The sequence below is a fragment of the Macaca thibetana genome, chromosome 7 (assembly GCF_024542745.1).
Source record: "Macaca thibetana thibetana isolate TM-01 chromosome 7, ASM2454274v1, whole genome shotgun sequence".
Classification (NCBI taxonomy): Eukaryota; Metazoa; Chordata; class Mammalia; order Primates; family Cercopithecidae; genus Macaca; species Macaca thibetana.
In genome coordinates this window covers 105670854-105686133 of record NC_065584.1, presented here as the reverse complement: position 1 = coordinate 105686133, position 15280 = coordinate 105670854, and the positions used below count along the sequence as shown (strand labels likewise).

Genomic DNA, 15280 nt, shown 5'->3' with positions numbered 1-15280 from the left:
TGAGAAAGCAATGACAGGAAATGGAAACAAAGGAATAGGTTAAAAGGATTAAAAAGAATGATAGAGGGCCGGGCGCGTTGGCTCAGGTCTGTAATCCCAGCACTTTGGGAGGCCAAGACAGGTGGATCGCTTGAGCCCAGCAGTTTGGGACAGCTTGGGAAACATGGCAAAACCCCATCTCTACAAAAAATACAAAAATTAGCCAGGTGTGGCTGCACACACTTGTAGACCCAGCTACTTAAGAGGCCAAGGCAGGACTATTGCTTGAGGCCAGGAGGCAGAGGCTGCAGTGAGCCATGTTTGCACCACTGGACTCCAGCCTAGGTGACACAGTGAGACCCTATCTTAAACAAAAAGATAGAAAGAGAAGTTAGGCAAAAGGAGAATCAGTAAACAACTGGAGTTCTCAAAAAAGAAAACTCAATAGAACTAATACTTAAAGGCCAGGCGTGGTGGCTCACGCCTGTAATCCCAGGACTTTGGGAGGCTGAGGCGGGCGGATCACAAGGTCAGGAGTTTGCGACTAGCCTGGCCAATATGGTGAAATCCCGTCTCTACAAAAAAAAATTCAAAAATTGGCTGGGTGTGGTGGCAGACACTTGTAGTCCCAGCCACCCAGGAGGCTGAGGCAGGAGAATCACTTGAACCCAGGAGGCGGAGGTTGCAGTGAGCTGAGATCGCAGCACTGCACTCCAGCCTGGGTGACAAAGTGAGACTCCATCTCAAAAAAAAAAAAAAAAAAAGGACTAATATTTAAAGATATAACCTATAAGGATATAAGAACCTGTGAAAGCGATACCATGGGCCAACAAAAACTAACGCGGGGTGGCTAACAGTGAGACCGGCGGACAACAGCAAAAGGATCAAATCACTTACAAGGGGAAAGAAAATCAGCTGGTTTCAGATTTCTCTATATTCAGGCTGGGTGTGGTGGCACGTGCCTGTAATCCCAGCTACTCGAGAGGCTGAGGCAGGAGAATTGCTTGAACCCAGGAGGCGGAGGTTGTAGTGAGCTGAGATCACACCACTGCACTCCAGCCTGGGCAACTCTATCTCAGGAAAAAAAAAAAAAAAGATTTCTCTATATTCAACAAAACTGTCCTTCAAGTATAAACCTATAGGCAAACAGCTTTGAACATACACAAATTCATGGACTGTTAGGGGGGTGAACACCTAATGAATTTAACTTTAGAATGAAGACTAAAACTACAATGGCAATTAGGGTGATTACAGAGCTTGTAAATGTTATACGGCAGTGTAGAAATGACATTCTAACCAAAACTGGGGTTGGGAGAAATAAGGTGGCTTATGTTCGTTGATTGCCTCATCTGTAATAACCTGGGAATTCAAAGAATTCACATTTAAAATTGGTAAAGCATGCAGCTGAAGTAGAGGTTTGTAAAAATAAACATTAAGAAAGATAAGATTATTGCCTACAACCCCAGCACTTTGGGTGGCTGAGGTGAGAGGATTGCTTGAGGCCAGGAGTTCAAGACCAGCCTGAGCAATACAGCAAGACTTTATCTCTACAAAAAATAACAAAATTAGCCAGGTGTGCTGGCACATGCCTGTAGTCCCAGCTACTCAGGAGCCTGAGGTGGGAGGATTGCTTGAGGCCAGGAGTTTGAGGTTACAGTAAGCTATGATCACGCCACTGCACTCCAGCCTGGGTGACAGAGTGAGACTCTGTCTCTGGGGGAAAAAAAAAAAAAAAAAAAAAGAGGCCGAGAGCAGTGGCTCACACCTGTAATCTCAGCACTTTGGGAGGCAAAGGTGGGCAGATCACAAGGTCAGGAGTTTGAGACCAGCCTGGCCAACATCATGGTGAAACTCCATCTCTACTAAAAATACAAAAATGAGCTGGGCATGGTGGCACACGCCTGTAATCCTAGCAACCTGGGAGGCTAAGGCAGGAGAATCATTGAATCGTTGAACCCAGGAGGTGGAGGCTGCAGTGAGCAGAGATCGTGCCACTGCACTCCAGCCTGGGTGACAGAGCGAGACTCTATCTCAAAAAAAAAAAAAAAAAGATAAGATTATTGACTAAAATTGGAGGGGAGAGGGATTATCTCTTTCAGATGTTAAAACATTACGAAATCTCTGCCGGGTGCAGTGGCTCACGCCTGTAATCCCAGCACTTTCGGAAGCTGAATCACCTGAGGTCAGGAGTTCTAGACTACCCTGGCCAACACGGTGAAACACCATACAAAAATTAGCTGGGTGTGGTGGTAGGCGCCTGTAATCCCACCTACTCGGGAGGCTGAGGCAGAAGAATCGCTTGAACCCTGGAGGCAAATGTTGCAGTGAGCTGACATCGTGCCACTGCATTTCAGCCTGGGCAATAAAGCAAGACTCCGTCTCAAAAACAAAAACAAAAACATTATGAAATCTCAATAATTAAAACATTAATAAACAATCAGACCAAATAAAATAAAAGCTCCAGAAATCGATTCAATAGATATGTAAATTCAGAATTTAATACAAGCGGCACATGAATAGACAGAACAGGAGAACAGAAAAGAGAATCTGTATAATGACTAAGAAAATTTAGCATACAATACAGTTGGCCTCTTAAATCCATGGAGAAAATATACAACATACAATAAATGATGCTGGAAGAACTAGTTAGGGAAAACTGGAAAAATTCAATTCAAATGGAAAAATTCAAGCTGGACCTAGAAATGGACAAATCCCAAATGGATCTAAGACTTAAATGTTAAAACAAAAAACAAAAAACCCAAATAGCAGCATCAAACTATTAGATGAACATACGAAAACATTTCTTTAAAATCTGGCAGCCTTTAAGTATGATACTTAATTTGTGGGGCTATCTTGTTTTAAATGTCAAGTCTTTGAACTCCCAGGTATTACAAACAAGACGATCAAAGAACATATCCTATAAAACCACCTTATTCTTCCCAACCCCAATTTTGGTTAGAATGTCATTACTTTTTTTTTTTTTTGAGATGGAGTCTCACTCTGTCGCCCAGGCTAGAGTACAGCGGCACGATCTCGGCTCACTGCAAGCTCCGCCTTCGGGGTTCACGCCATTCTCCTGCCTCCGCCTCCCGAGCAGCTGGGACTACAGGCGCCCGCCACCAAGTCCAGCTAATTTTTTGTATTTTTAGTAGAGACGGGGTTTCACCGTGTTAGCCAGGATGGTCTCAATCTCCTGACCTTGTGATAAACCTGCCTCGGCCTCCCAAAGTGCTGGGATTACAGGCATGAGCCACTGCGCCTGGCCCTTAGAATGTCGTTTCTATGCTGCTGTATAACATAAATATGATAAACCTCACTACAGAGGTCACTCTAAGTAGAATCCAGGCCCAATAACCCCTTCACTGGACTGCTCAAAGACGAGTCCTATCTTTACAAAGACTGCTGCTATCCAGCAAAGACCAAAGGAGGGTTGGCAGTTCTTCGCAAGTTGCCCTCTGAGAACAGAGAGACACAGGAGCCATTCTACAGGACAGAAAAGAGTGGCCCTTCAGGTGATCTGCCTGACAAGGGCCTCCAAAATGGGAAAAAGTCACTGAGCTGGGAAGAATAAGGGATCCCTGGCCCCCTCCAGGCTCCCTGAGAAAGGCTGGCCCCTATGAGATGCAGAGCACACAGCAGAGCACGTTCAAGGGCAGGCGAGTCCCTCCTTTGTTTATTGGTGGCCAATTAAGAAAATGAAAACTCAGAAACTGGTTTTGGTCAGATACAAAAATGATATTCTTACCATGTTGTGAATGGAGATGAGAGGAGATGGTGGCAGCTGGGAATTTTTAAAAAAAAAATTTACTGGTAGAAATGGCTTCGGCTACTCCAGGATACCAAGAGGAGCACATTCTGTGGATATGACTAGATGCAGGGAGGCGGCTTCTGAGGAAGCAGGCTTGCGAGTAAGAGGCTGGATGGCCCAGACATCCACTTTTTTGTTGTTGTTTTCTGTTTTGTTTTGTGTTTTGTGTTTTTTGAGACAGAGTATCGCTCTGTCGCCTAGGCTGGAGTGTAGTGGCACGATCTTAGCAACCTCCGCCTCCGAGGTTCAAGCGATTCTCCTGCCTCGGCCTCCTGAGTAGCTGGGATTACAGGCACCCGCCATCACTCCCAGCTAATTTTTGTATCTTTAGTAGAGATGGGGTTTCATCGTGTTGGCCAGGTTGGTCTTGAACTCCTGACCTCAGGTGATCTGCCCGCCTCAGTCTCCCAAAGTGCTGGGATGACAGTATAAGCCACCACAACTGGCCTGTTGTTGTTTTTTTGAGACAGTATCTCACTGTTTCCCAGGCTGGAGTGTGGTGGGATCTCGGCTTACTTAAGTCTTGACCTCCCAGGCTCAAGTGATCCTCCCACCTTAGCCCCCAAGTAGTTGGGACTATAGATGTGTGCCACCATGCCTGGCTAATTTAAAAAAAAATTTTTTTTTTTTTTTGAGATGGAGTCTTGCTCTGTCGCCCAGGCTGGAGTGCAGTGGCGTGATCTCTGTCTCCTGGGTTCAAGCGATTCTCCTAACTTAGCCTCCCCAGTAGCTGGGATTACAGGTGGACACCACCACAAGCCTGGGTAATTTTTTTTTTTGTATTTTTAGTAGAGACAGGGTTTCACCATGTTGGCCAGACTGGTCTCGAACTCCTGACCTCGTGATCTGCCCACCTCTGCCTCCCAAAGTGTTGGGATTACAGGTGTGAGCCACTGCACCTGGCTAAATTTTTCTTAAGAGATGGAGTCTTGGCCGGGCGTGGTGGCTCAAGCCTGTAATCCCAGCACTTTGGGAGGCCGAGACGGGAGGATCACGAGGTCAGGAGATCGAGACCATCCTGCCTAACCCGGTGAAACACTGTCTCTACTAAAAACTAGCTGGGCGAGGTGGCGGGTGCCTGTAGTCCCAGCTACTCGGGAGGCTGAGGCAGGAGAATGGCGTAAACCTGGGAGGCGGAGCTTGCAGTGAGCTGAGATCTGGCTACTGCACTCCAGCCTGGGCGACAGAGCGAGACTCTGTCTCAAAAAAAAAAAAAAAAAAAAAAAAGAGATGGGGTCTATGTCGCCCAGGCTTGCCTTGAACTCCCAGGCTCAAGCAATCCTCTCACCTCCTACCTCAGCCTTCCAAAACTCAGAAATCAGTTAGGCATTAAAGATATAGGTAAGAACAGTCTTGCTTTCTTTTTTTATTTTTTTTTGAGACAAGATCTCGCTTTGTCACCCAGGCTGGAGTGCAGTGGCACAATCTTGGCTCACTGCAACCTCCGCCTCCCCAGGTTCAAGCGATTCTCCTCCCTCAGCCTCTGGAGTAGCTGGGATTACAGGCACCTCCTACCAAGCCCGCCTAATTTTTGTGTTTTTAGCAGACAGGGTTTCACCATGTTGGTTAGGCGGGTCTCGAACTCCTGACCTCAGGTGATCCCTGCACCTTGGCCTCCCAAAGTGCTGGGATTACAGGCGTGAGCTACCATACCTGGCCTAATCCAGCAATTTTAATTCTAGGTATATAACCGCCCAAAACTGAAAGCCCAGACTAGAACAGATATTTGTGTATCATGTTCAGGAATTATTCACAACAGCCAAAAGGTGGAAACAACCCAAATGTCCATCAACAGGTGAATAAATACAGTATATACATACAGTGAAATATTATTCAGCTTTGAAAAGGAATGAAATTCTGACCCATGCTCCAACATGGGTTGGCCTCAACCTTGAGGACATTATACTAGGTGAAAAAAGCCAGACACAAAAGAACACACCTCTTATACGAGGTATCTAGAGTCATCAAAATCACAGAGAAAGTGGAATAGTCGTTGCCAGGGGTTGAGGGAGGGGGGAAAGGAGAATATTGTTTAATGGACACAGAGTTTCAGCTTGAGAGGAAAAAGTTCTGTAGATGGATACCAGTGATGATTGCACAACAATGTGAATGTACTTAACGCTACTGACCTGTATTCTAAAAATGGTTAAAATAATAAAATATAATATATGGGTTAAACCTGTTGGCTCATGCCTGTGATCCCAGCACTTTGGGAGGCCGAGGCAGAGGCCAGGAATTTAAGACCAGCTTGAGCAACAGAGTGAGACCCCAACTTTTTTTTTTTTTTTGAGGCAGAGTCTCACTGTGTTGCCCAGGATGGAGTACAGTGGTGTGACCTCTGCTCACTGCAACCTCCGCCTCCCAGGTCAACAGATTCTCTGCCTCAGCCTCCTGAGTAACGGACTACAGGCACATACCACCATGCCCAGCTAATTTTTGTATTCTTAGTAGAGATGGGGTTTCACCATGATCATCAGGCTAGTCTTGAACTCCTGACATCAGGTGATCCACCGCCCTTGGCCTCCCAAAGTGCTATGATTGCAGGCGTGAGCCATCATGCCTGGCCTAGAAACACTCTTAAATCTGATGGTCTGCTAGGCACAATAATAGTATCTAATAGTATCTTGCTGTAATAGGTATTTTCCCTGATAATTCATAAGACAGAGCATATTTTCTTTTCTTTTTTTTTTTTTTTGAGACGGAGTCTCGCTCTGTCGCCCAGGCTGAAGTGTAGTGGTACGATCTCCGCTCACTACAACCTCTGCCTCCTGGGTTCAAGCGATTCTCCTGCCTCAGCCTCCTGAGTAGCTGGGATTACAGGCGCCCGACACCACGCCCAGCTAATTTCTGTATTTTTAGTAGAGACGAGATTTCACCATGATCATCAGGCTAGTCTCAAACTCCTGACCTCGTGATCTGCCCACCTTGGCCTCCCAAAGTGCTGGGATAACAGGTGTGAGCCACTGTGCCCGGCCAGAACATATTTTCATAATTCTTAATTCTTTATTTCTAAATTGCTTCTTTACATCTTTTACCTTTTATTCTACTCGGTTGACTTAAGAATTTGCAGAGGCTCTTGTAGAGCAAGGATTTTGACTCATGATCTGCTACATTACAGAGTCGGATGCAAATATTTCCTCCTAATGTGTATGCTGTCTTTTAACTTGATTCACAGTATCATGTTTTATATGAAACACTTCTGTTTTGGCTGGGTGCAGTGGCTCACTCCCTGTAATTCCTGCACTTTGGGAGGCAGAGGCGGGCGGATCACCTGAGTTCGAGAGATCAAGATCAGCATGACCAACATGGTGAAACCCCATCTCCACTAAAAATACAAAAATTAGCCAGGAGAGGTGGTGGGCGTCTGTAGTCCTGGCTACTCGGGAGGCTGAGGCAGGAGAATCACTTGAACCCGGGAGGCAGAGCTTGCAGTGAGCCGAGATGGCGCCACTGCACTCCAGCCTGGGCGACAGGGTGAGACTCCGTCTCAAAAAAAAAAAGAAAGACTTCTCTAATCCAGCTTTGATGATTTCTGTATTTCTGTACTGCTTATTCACACTTCATAGGTGAATTGTGAGTGCCTAGGGGTTCCTGTCAAACAAACATGGAAGTCCTTCCCGCATGCTAAGATTACAAAAATATTCTCTTACATGCCATTTCAGATCCTCTCTAGTACAGATCTATAATCCATCTGGGATCTATTTTTGTGTAACTTGCAAAGGAGGGATCTATTTCTTTGTAAGCTGCGAAGTAGGTATCCAATTTTAGTTTTTTCAAAATGATTTGACCACTGTCCAAAAATCATTCACTGGAACAGTTCCTGAAGGGCCACAGGACCTCTCCCCTTATCTGTCACTGGACAAAAGCCGCCACCATAGCTCGATCTAATCCAATGGTCCTTGTATTTCTTGCACTTGCCACGTGTGCTCTGGCCTCACATGCAAAGCACAAATTCCCATGGCCATTCACAGAGCCCTGCGTGTCCTCGCCTGGCCACAGGCCTCCTCTTTCTCTCCCCCACCAGAGAGCATACCAGCATGAACATGGGGAAGACTCATGTCAATAGGGGATGGACCTGAATTTGCTGTAGTTTATTTATAACAACGAAATAAACTGGTCACAATCTTTGGTGCTCTGGTTTGTGTTTGGCTCAAAATTCTTCTCCAGCCCCTTCCTGCCTGATTGTGACCTACCCCTGTGTCTCAGACACTGGTCTAAAAGAGAGAAGTGGTTCCGACATAGGGTATGCCTAGCTCCATTCTCAATGGGGCTCTCTGCATTAGAGCGCTGCCCTGGCAAGCCCAGCGGAAACCTGAACGTCCCTGAGGGACTGGGAGCATTGTTCCCCCTGAACTCTGGCTGCTTGAAAGACTAACTGCTGATAAAAACACCAATGGACTGTTATCTGGTGAAATAAATGAATGCCAAACATTTCATAGTTATAACGTTACTTCTCCCTAAGAGTTCTATCTGGTATACTTTTCAAATATTTGAGTAAATTAAAAGTAATTTTTGGGCTGGGCACAGTGGCTCATTCCTGTAATCGCAGTGCTTTGGGTGGCTGAAATAGGAGTATCACTTGAGGTCAAGAGTTCAAGGTTATAGTGAGCTATGATCACACCAGTGCACTCCAGCCTGGGTTGACAGAGTAAGACTTTGTCTCTCTCATACATATATTAAAGTAATTTTGTTTTGAAACTAAAAATTGTAGCTTTAGAAAGACATAAGCTCTAACACTCTCCACTCCCTTTCTGGCTGAGACAAATGAATGTGTGTGTTCATTTGTGGTCATTAAGGGAGCATTTCGCTGGGGCAGCAAGCTCAAAACAAATCACCTGTTGCCTCTGATGGCTGAAAGCCAGATGATGCTGAGGATGGCTGGAGAGGTCAGCTGTGACTCTTTCACTCAATTGTTGGACAAGAGAAGGCTTGAAGTTAACAACCTCTATTCCTCTCCTGGGTCATTAATGCTTTTCAAACTTTAAAGAGCATAGGAATCACCTGGAGATCATGTCAAATGCAAATTTGCTTCAGCAGGGCTAGGTGAGATTGACAGTCCTTATGTCTAACAAACTCCCAGGTGAGCTGATGCTGCTGGCCCACTGACCACCCCCTGAGGAACAAAGCTCTATGGCAGTGGTCTTTACACTTTGCTGCATAATAGAACCACATGGGGCACTTTCAAAACTCCCTTGCCTAGGCCATACCCATTACCAATTAAATCAGAAAATCAGAATCCCTGGAGTAGGCTCCAGGCCCCCAGGTAATTCTAATGTGCGGCTGAGTTTGAGAACCAGAGGTCTAGTGCAGAGGTTCTCAAACTGGAGTCTGAATTGGGATCACTTAGAGGGGTGCTGGGCATCACCCTTAAAGTTTCCTTTTTTTTTTTTTTTGAGACAGAATCTTGCTGTCACCCAGGCTGGAATGCAATGGCGCGATCTCAGCTCACTACAACCTCCACCTCCCAGGTTCAAGCGATCCTCCTGCCTCAGCCTCCCAAGTAGCTGGGATTACAGGCAAATGCCACTGCCTGGCTGATTTTTTTGTATTTTTAGTAGAGATGGTGCTTCACTTTGTTGGCCAGGCTGGTCTCAAACTCCTGGCCTTGAGTGATCCACCCGCCTTGGCCTCACAAAGACATGGGATTACAGCCATGAGCCATCGGGCCCAGCCACCCTCAAAGTGTCTGATTCAGGAGTTCTAGGGTGGGGCTCAGAGGTTCATGATATTGAAGGGAGAGGGAAAGGAAGAGGAAGTAGGGTGGAAGAGAGGGAAGAGGGGGAATTAAAGAGAAAGGAAAAAGACAGATTCTGGCTGGGCACGGTGTCTCACGCCTGTAATCCCAGCACTTTGGAAGGCCCAGGTGGGCGGTCACGAGGTCAGGAGATCGAAACCACCCTGGCTAACACGGTGAAACCCCGTCTCTACTAAAAAAAAAAATACAAAAAATTAGCTGGGCATGGTGGCAGGCACCTGCAGTCCCAGCTACTCAGCAGGCTGAGGCAGGAGAATGGCCTTAACCTGGGAGGCGGAGCTTGCAGTGAGCCAAGATCATGCCACTGCACTACAGCCTGGGTGACGAGCGACATCTCAAAAAATAAAATAAAATTAAATTTTAAAAAGACAGGTTCCTTGTCTTCTAGGATTTTATAGGTTCCTAGAAGAAATAAGACAAATATTCATATAAACAGAAAACAAGGTGAGCTATGATAAAAAGCCAAGAGAGAAAATCTGAATGTTCTGGGGGAGATGACTTCTAGCAGAGGTGATTAGAGGTGCTCCTAGGTGTGTGGAACTGGGGATAGGGAAAAGGGACAGGGTTTAAGAACAGCTTTAATGAAGAGGGTCTCCATGGGTGGGCACTCAAAGAATAACTGGGATTTTATCACACAGAGATGGGACAAGGCTATTCCAAGCCAAAAATCTAGGAGCAAGGGCCAGGCGCGGTGGCTCACGCCTGTAATCCCAGCACTTTGGGAAGCCGAGGTGGGCAGATCACCTGAGGTCAGGAGTTCGAGACCAGTCTGGCCAATGTGGTGAAACCCTGTCTCTACTAAAAACACAAAAATTAGCCAGGCATGGTAGTGGGCACCTGTAATCCCAGTTACTCGGGAGGCTGAGGCAGGAGAATCACTTGAACCCAGGAGGCGAAGGTTGCGGTGAGCCCAGATGGCACCACTGCACTCCACCCTGGGGGACGGAGCAAGACCCTGTCTCAAAAAAAAGCACAGGCTGTGTTCAAGAAAGAGCAAGATCTGAATGGAGTGGGGGTAGAGCATGGAGGGTCAGAGGTGGGAGCAGGCTGCAGCGGGGGTCTGGGCCAGGTCCCACAGAGTCACGGATTCCAAGCAGAACACGGAGGTCATGCTTGATTTGGTAGATACTGGGAAGCTCATGAAGGTTTTTACGCAGGAGTGCCCCATCACTCTGGTAGGAGTGGAAGAGCTGCGATGAAGTGGCAGAAGCTGAAGACAGGTTCAGTTTGGCAGCTGCTCCAAGAATTCAGGTGAGAAACTCCATGCATCTGGATTAGGGCTGGGTATAGAGAGTAAAATGTCCTCAGGAAACAGTCACAGAGAGACATAAGCTCTGCCTCTTAATCTATTAACATAGGTCTGATCTTCATTAGAATTAGAAGGTACTTGAATCGTGAGTGCCCAGAGGTTCCTGTTAGAAAAACATTAAACCACCACTGACTAACCAGGCCTGGAAATGTCCTGTGCTGGGTGAATGTGTCCAAAGGTCCCAAGCAGGACAAACAGAATAGAGGTCACGCGGCCTTATGTCGAGTAAATGTTTGAGAAGGGATGAAGACAAATGCAGGGACTCCTGTGAGCAATCATGAGGAAGCAGGGGCATTTGTTAAACAAAGACCAACAAAGACAATCTCAGAGGCAGAAGTCAGGGACAGACAAACTCACGCGTCTGGGATGGTCCCCATTGGTTCCCATCTCAGGTGCCCAGTGAAAGACGAAAGGCAGAGGCCCTGCCACAAGCTGGATGGGAAGGGCTGTAATCACCTCTGACACCTGCTGAGACCTGAACCTCTGCTCTGTGCCTCCCCAACCAAATAACAACCTGAGGCCTCTCCTCAGCCCTCCGCCACTCTCTCCTCCACAGTATCTGACTGCAGATCCAAAGTTCAAACTGGTCACCTCCACCAGAAGGGAAGCAAAGACAGCTGTAAAGTAGGAAGACAGGTTTGCTTATTTTAATAGTAGGAATAAAATTCAAAGTTATTTTTTCAGGGCCAAAGAAAATCAAGCACTTTGCTTCAAGTAAAACTGAGATCTCTATGCAGAAAGAGACAGGTCTGGGTTTGAATCCTGGCTCCACCATTTAACAGGCATGTGAGTGAGCTTCCTGAACTTGCATTTTCCTGTCTGTGAAATGACAACACCAGCCACTCACAGGATTCTTAGTGAGACAGACATGAAGGTGCCCAGGGCAGGGTTGGGTCACTGCAGACCTTCAGCATCAGTCCCTTTCTCCACAGGACAGCTCTACTCATTCTCCCAGTCCCTGGAGGTTGTGATAGTCTGCCCCAAACCCCTTCAGTTTCCTTCTCTTCTCTTTCCAGTCCTCTGAATCCTCCAGGCCAGATGCTCTGGAGTTAGTCACTGTCTTAATTCCATCTGCATCCCCAACTTCCAACACCCACTAGGAAGTGTCTCTTAGAATCATACATGTGACAGCGCTTAAAAACATGGGCCATGTCCTCAGACATGTAAGTTCAAATCTTGGTTCTGCCTGGTACAAAGGCATATGATCTTAAGGGATCTCTGGTGATGATAATCCTGCTTATCTTCCAGGGTGGTGAAGATTACATGAGTTTTCCATATTAGATGCTAAGCATATGTCCTGACTTGCAGAAAGAGCTTGGGAAGTGCTAGCCATGGTGACTATCAGTTCCTTCTCACATGTGCCCCATCTGGGGCCAACCCCCCACTGCACACCCGATGACAAGGGAGCTTCCTGGCTGCTCTCCTGCCCCTAGCCTCTCACTACCCTAATCAAACCTACATCCTGTTGCCAAACTCCACTTCCTCCCATGCCCCCTGGGGCCCTAGTTCAAGAACCTGCTAAGGCCAATGACATTCAGTCCAGGCCCTCACTCACCCTTCCCCCAAACTCTACTTCCTACCACTTCCTAAAAACACACTTGCCACTCCCATCAGCCAGTTCTGCTGTTACCCAAAGGTATAAACTACCTTGGCTCTGCCCTTCCAAGCCTCTGCTCAGCACAGCTCCTCTCAGCTGCCACACCCTAATCCCTTCTACAACCTCCTGCTTAGGTGTCACCTCCTCCAGGAAGCCTTCTCTGACCTGACCTCTCCTCTCCATGCTCCCTTCTCTGAACTTCCATAGTTCTCATTAACACAAAGGCAGCCATATCCTATGACCCCTGAGACAGCCCTAAAGGCACAGGTACATCTGAAGTAAATATTTGGTCATCAAGTGAGTCCAGTTTACAACAGAAAACCAGGAGGGAGACAGAGCGGTTAAATGGCAAGACAGGATCCCAATACTTATTAGTAACACCGGAACAAAATAGAGTAACTATTGCAAAGAGCTCGCTTGAAATTACGATTTTAAGAGCCTATGATTACTTTATACCACAGAAAGTCCCTAGTTATTAGCTGGTTTACTTGTCATTTCTCTTGGTTTCACAAAAATAATCACTTTGAGGCTAAGCATGGGTGGCTTACACCTGTAATCCCAGCACTTTAGGAGGCCAAGGTGGGCGGATCACGAGGTTAGGAGTTTGAGACCAGTCTGGCTAACATGGTGAAACCCTGTCTCTACTAAAAATACAAACTTAGCCAGGCATGGTGGCGCGTGCCTGTAATTCCAGCTACTCAGGAGGCTGAGGCAGGAGAACTGCTTGAACCCAGAAGGCGGAGGTTGCAGCAAGCCAAGATCGTGCCACTGCACCCCAGCCTGGGCGACAGAGTGAGACTCTGTTTCAAAAAAAAAAAAAAAAAGTTGAAAATATCAGATTGTTTTCTCTAATTGCAAGAACTATTTGGATGTTTCTTGTACAACCAAGTGAAGGTGCCAGGGGTCTCCATCTCCTCCCTGTGTAACTTCCACCACCTTCCCAACCACTCCAAATAAACATAGAAGTAAAAACTGTGCTTACAATGCAAAGGTAGCTCTAAGCCCCTCCTACACCGCAGTTCTGGAGCTGACATTGCACACAGTGAGGACACTAAAAGGCTGATGAACATGCTGACTGCCTGCAGACAGAGCAGAGGGATGGCGCTAACCCCCACTCTGTCTTGGACACCACCTTCTCCTCCTCCAACACAACGCACTCCTCCACCTTGGAAGGGTGCTCCCGCCCTCTCCCTATGAGGTTCCGCGTCTCACCACTGTCCCGAAGGGTCTGGGTCAAATCTTCCACCAGGGCCGCTGCCTCCTCACTGCTTTCAGGCCGATGCTCTTGCAGCCAAGCCTGAATTTCCTTTGGTAGCACAGTTAACATCTGCTCCTTGGTGTGTACCTCTGGCCTCAGCCAGCGCCGACAGAGCTCTCGGAGGCGGCTGAGTGCACCCCGTGGTCCCCTGGTCACTTCCTCCTGGGAGCTGCCCTTGCCAGCACTCTGGGGAAAGGGCTCAGACTCAGGGCCATCCTCCTGCAACACAGCTTCCTGCACCCAGGAGTCATCCTCCAGGATCATGGTGGTGACCTCCTCCTTCTGTCTATCTTCCACTTGAGGCACCTGGACCAAGGGGCTCAGCGGAGTGGTCACTCTCGGGATCTCTGCAGCCATCATCCACGGTCCTGGGGCAATCACTTAGGCTTCAAGCCTTGAACCCCAGTCTTCTCCAGCCAGGCTCTCAGGTAAGACACTTCCCTCCTCAGATATCAACAAGTAGTCCCGCTGAGAAACAAAAAAGAGAACCATAATATATAGGTAGACTGTCTTAAAGCAATCTAACTCACAAAAGCCCAGGTCAGACCACCAAGTGGTCCTCACATATGCAAGCCAACAGACGTTTCCTGTTCCTCTTAAAGAAAAAATGGCTTATTCCTGAAAACATCTGTGGTAAGAGAAGGCGGTGGGTGTCGCACGCCTGTAATCCCAGCACTTTGGGAGGCCGAGGTGGGCAGATCACCTGAGATATGGTGAAACTCCGTTTCTATTAAAAATACAAAAATTAGCCGGGTGTGGTGGCAGGGGCCTGTAGTCCCTGCTACTTGGAAGGCTGAGGCAGGAGAATCTCTTGAACCCAGGAGGCGGAGGTTGCAGTGAGCACAGATCTCGCCACTGCACTACAGCCCGGGCAACAGAGTGAGACTCCGTCTCAAAAACAAAAACAAAAACAAAAAAAGTATCCCAAGCACAAAAAATACAGCATTGTTCCTTCCAAAACACCAAAGAATGAGTATCAGAAATGCAAAGTCCCTGGGAAAAACCCATGACTGAAATACTGAGGACTCTCATAAGTCAGTTCCGACTTGGACCTTGACTTGACTTGCAGTCAAGCCTGAATTTCCTTTGGTAGCATGGTTAACATCTGCTCCTTGGTGTGTACCTCTGGCCTCAGCCAGTGCTGACAGAGCTCTCAGAGGTGGCCGAGTGCACCCTGTGGTCCCCTGGTCACCTCCTCCTGGCGGTTGCCCTTGCCAGCACTCTGGGGAAAGGGCTCAGACTCAGGGCCATCCTCCTGCAACACAGGAGTGTGTGTGTGAGACCTTGACCTAACAAACAACTTAGTCACCAAACTCTGTGACCACCTAATAAATAGAGATAGTAACACTCATGTTTCTGTTTTTATGGGGGCATCTTAAGGATTAGCAATGGATCAGATGTTAAAGCACTTTGAGCTTCATTGGAAGAAAGGCAATATCTCAACTGCATTATTACCATACTGTAAGTATGAAGTTTAAAACATACCCATACTCTCCAATCCAGCCTCAGCCCCTCAGTACTTTATCTTAAAAAAATAACCAAAAACTTGAGTCCTTAAAAATCCAGCAGCAGGG

General features: G+C 47.2%; 1 protein-coding gene across 8 annotated transcripts in view; it reads right to left on the bottom strand.

Moving 5' to 3' along the window:
• ZSCAN2 (zinc finger and SCAN domain containing 2) overlaps window positions 1-15280 on the bottom strand; it is a 51634-nt gene that overhangs the window by 34412 nt on the left and 1942 nt on the right. For 7 of the 8 annotated variants that reach the window (XR_007727046.1, XR_007727047.1, XR_007727048.1 and 4 more), the window contains exon 2: window positions 13661-14174. Coding sequence is in view for 4 of the 8 variants with exons in the window: in XM_050796096.1 (XP_050652053.1) it covers window positions 13661-14066 (406 nt within the window). In the remaining 4 variants the exon portion in view is untranslated. Of the gene's footprint in view, window positions 1-7282; window positions 10823-13660; window positions 14175-15280 lie in introns of those variants that run through there. The other variant, XM_050796095.1, reaches the window with a different exon arrangement.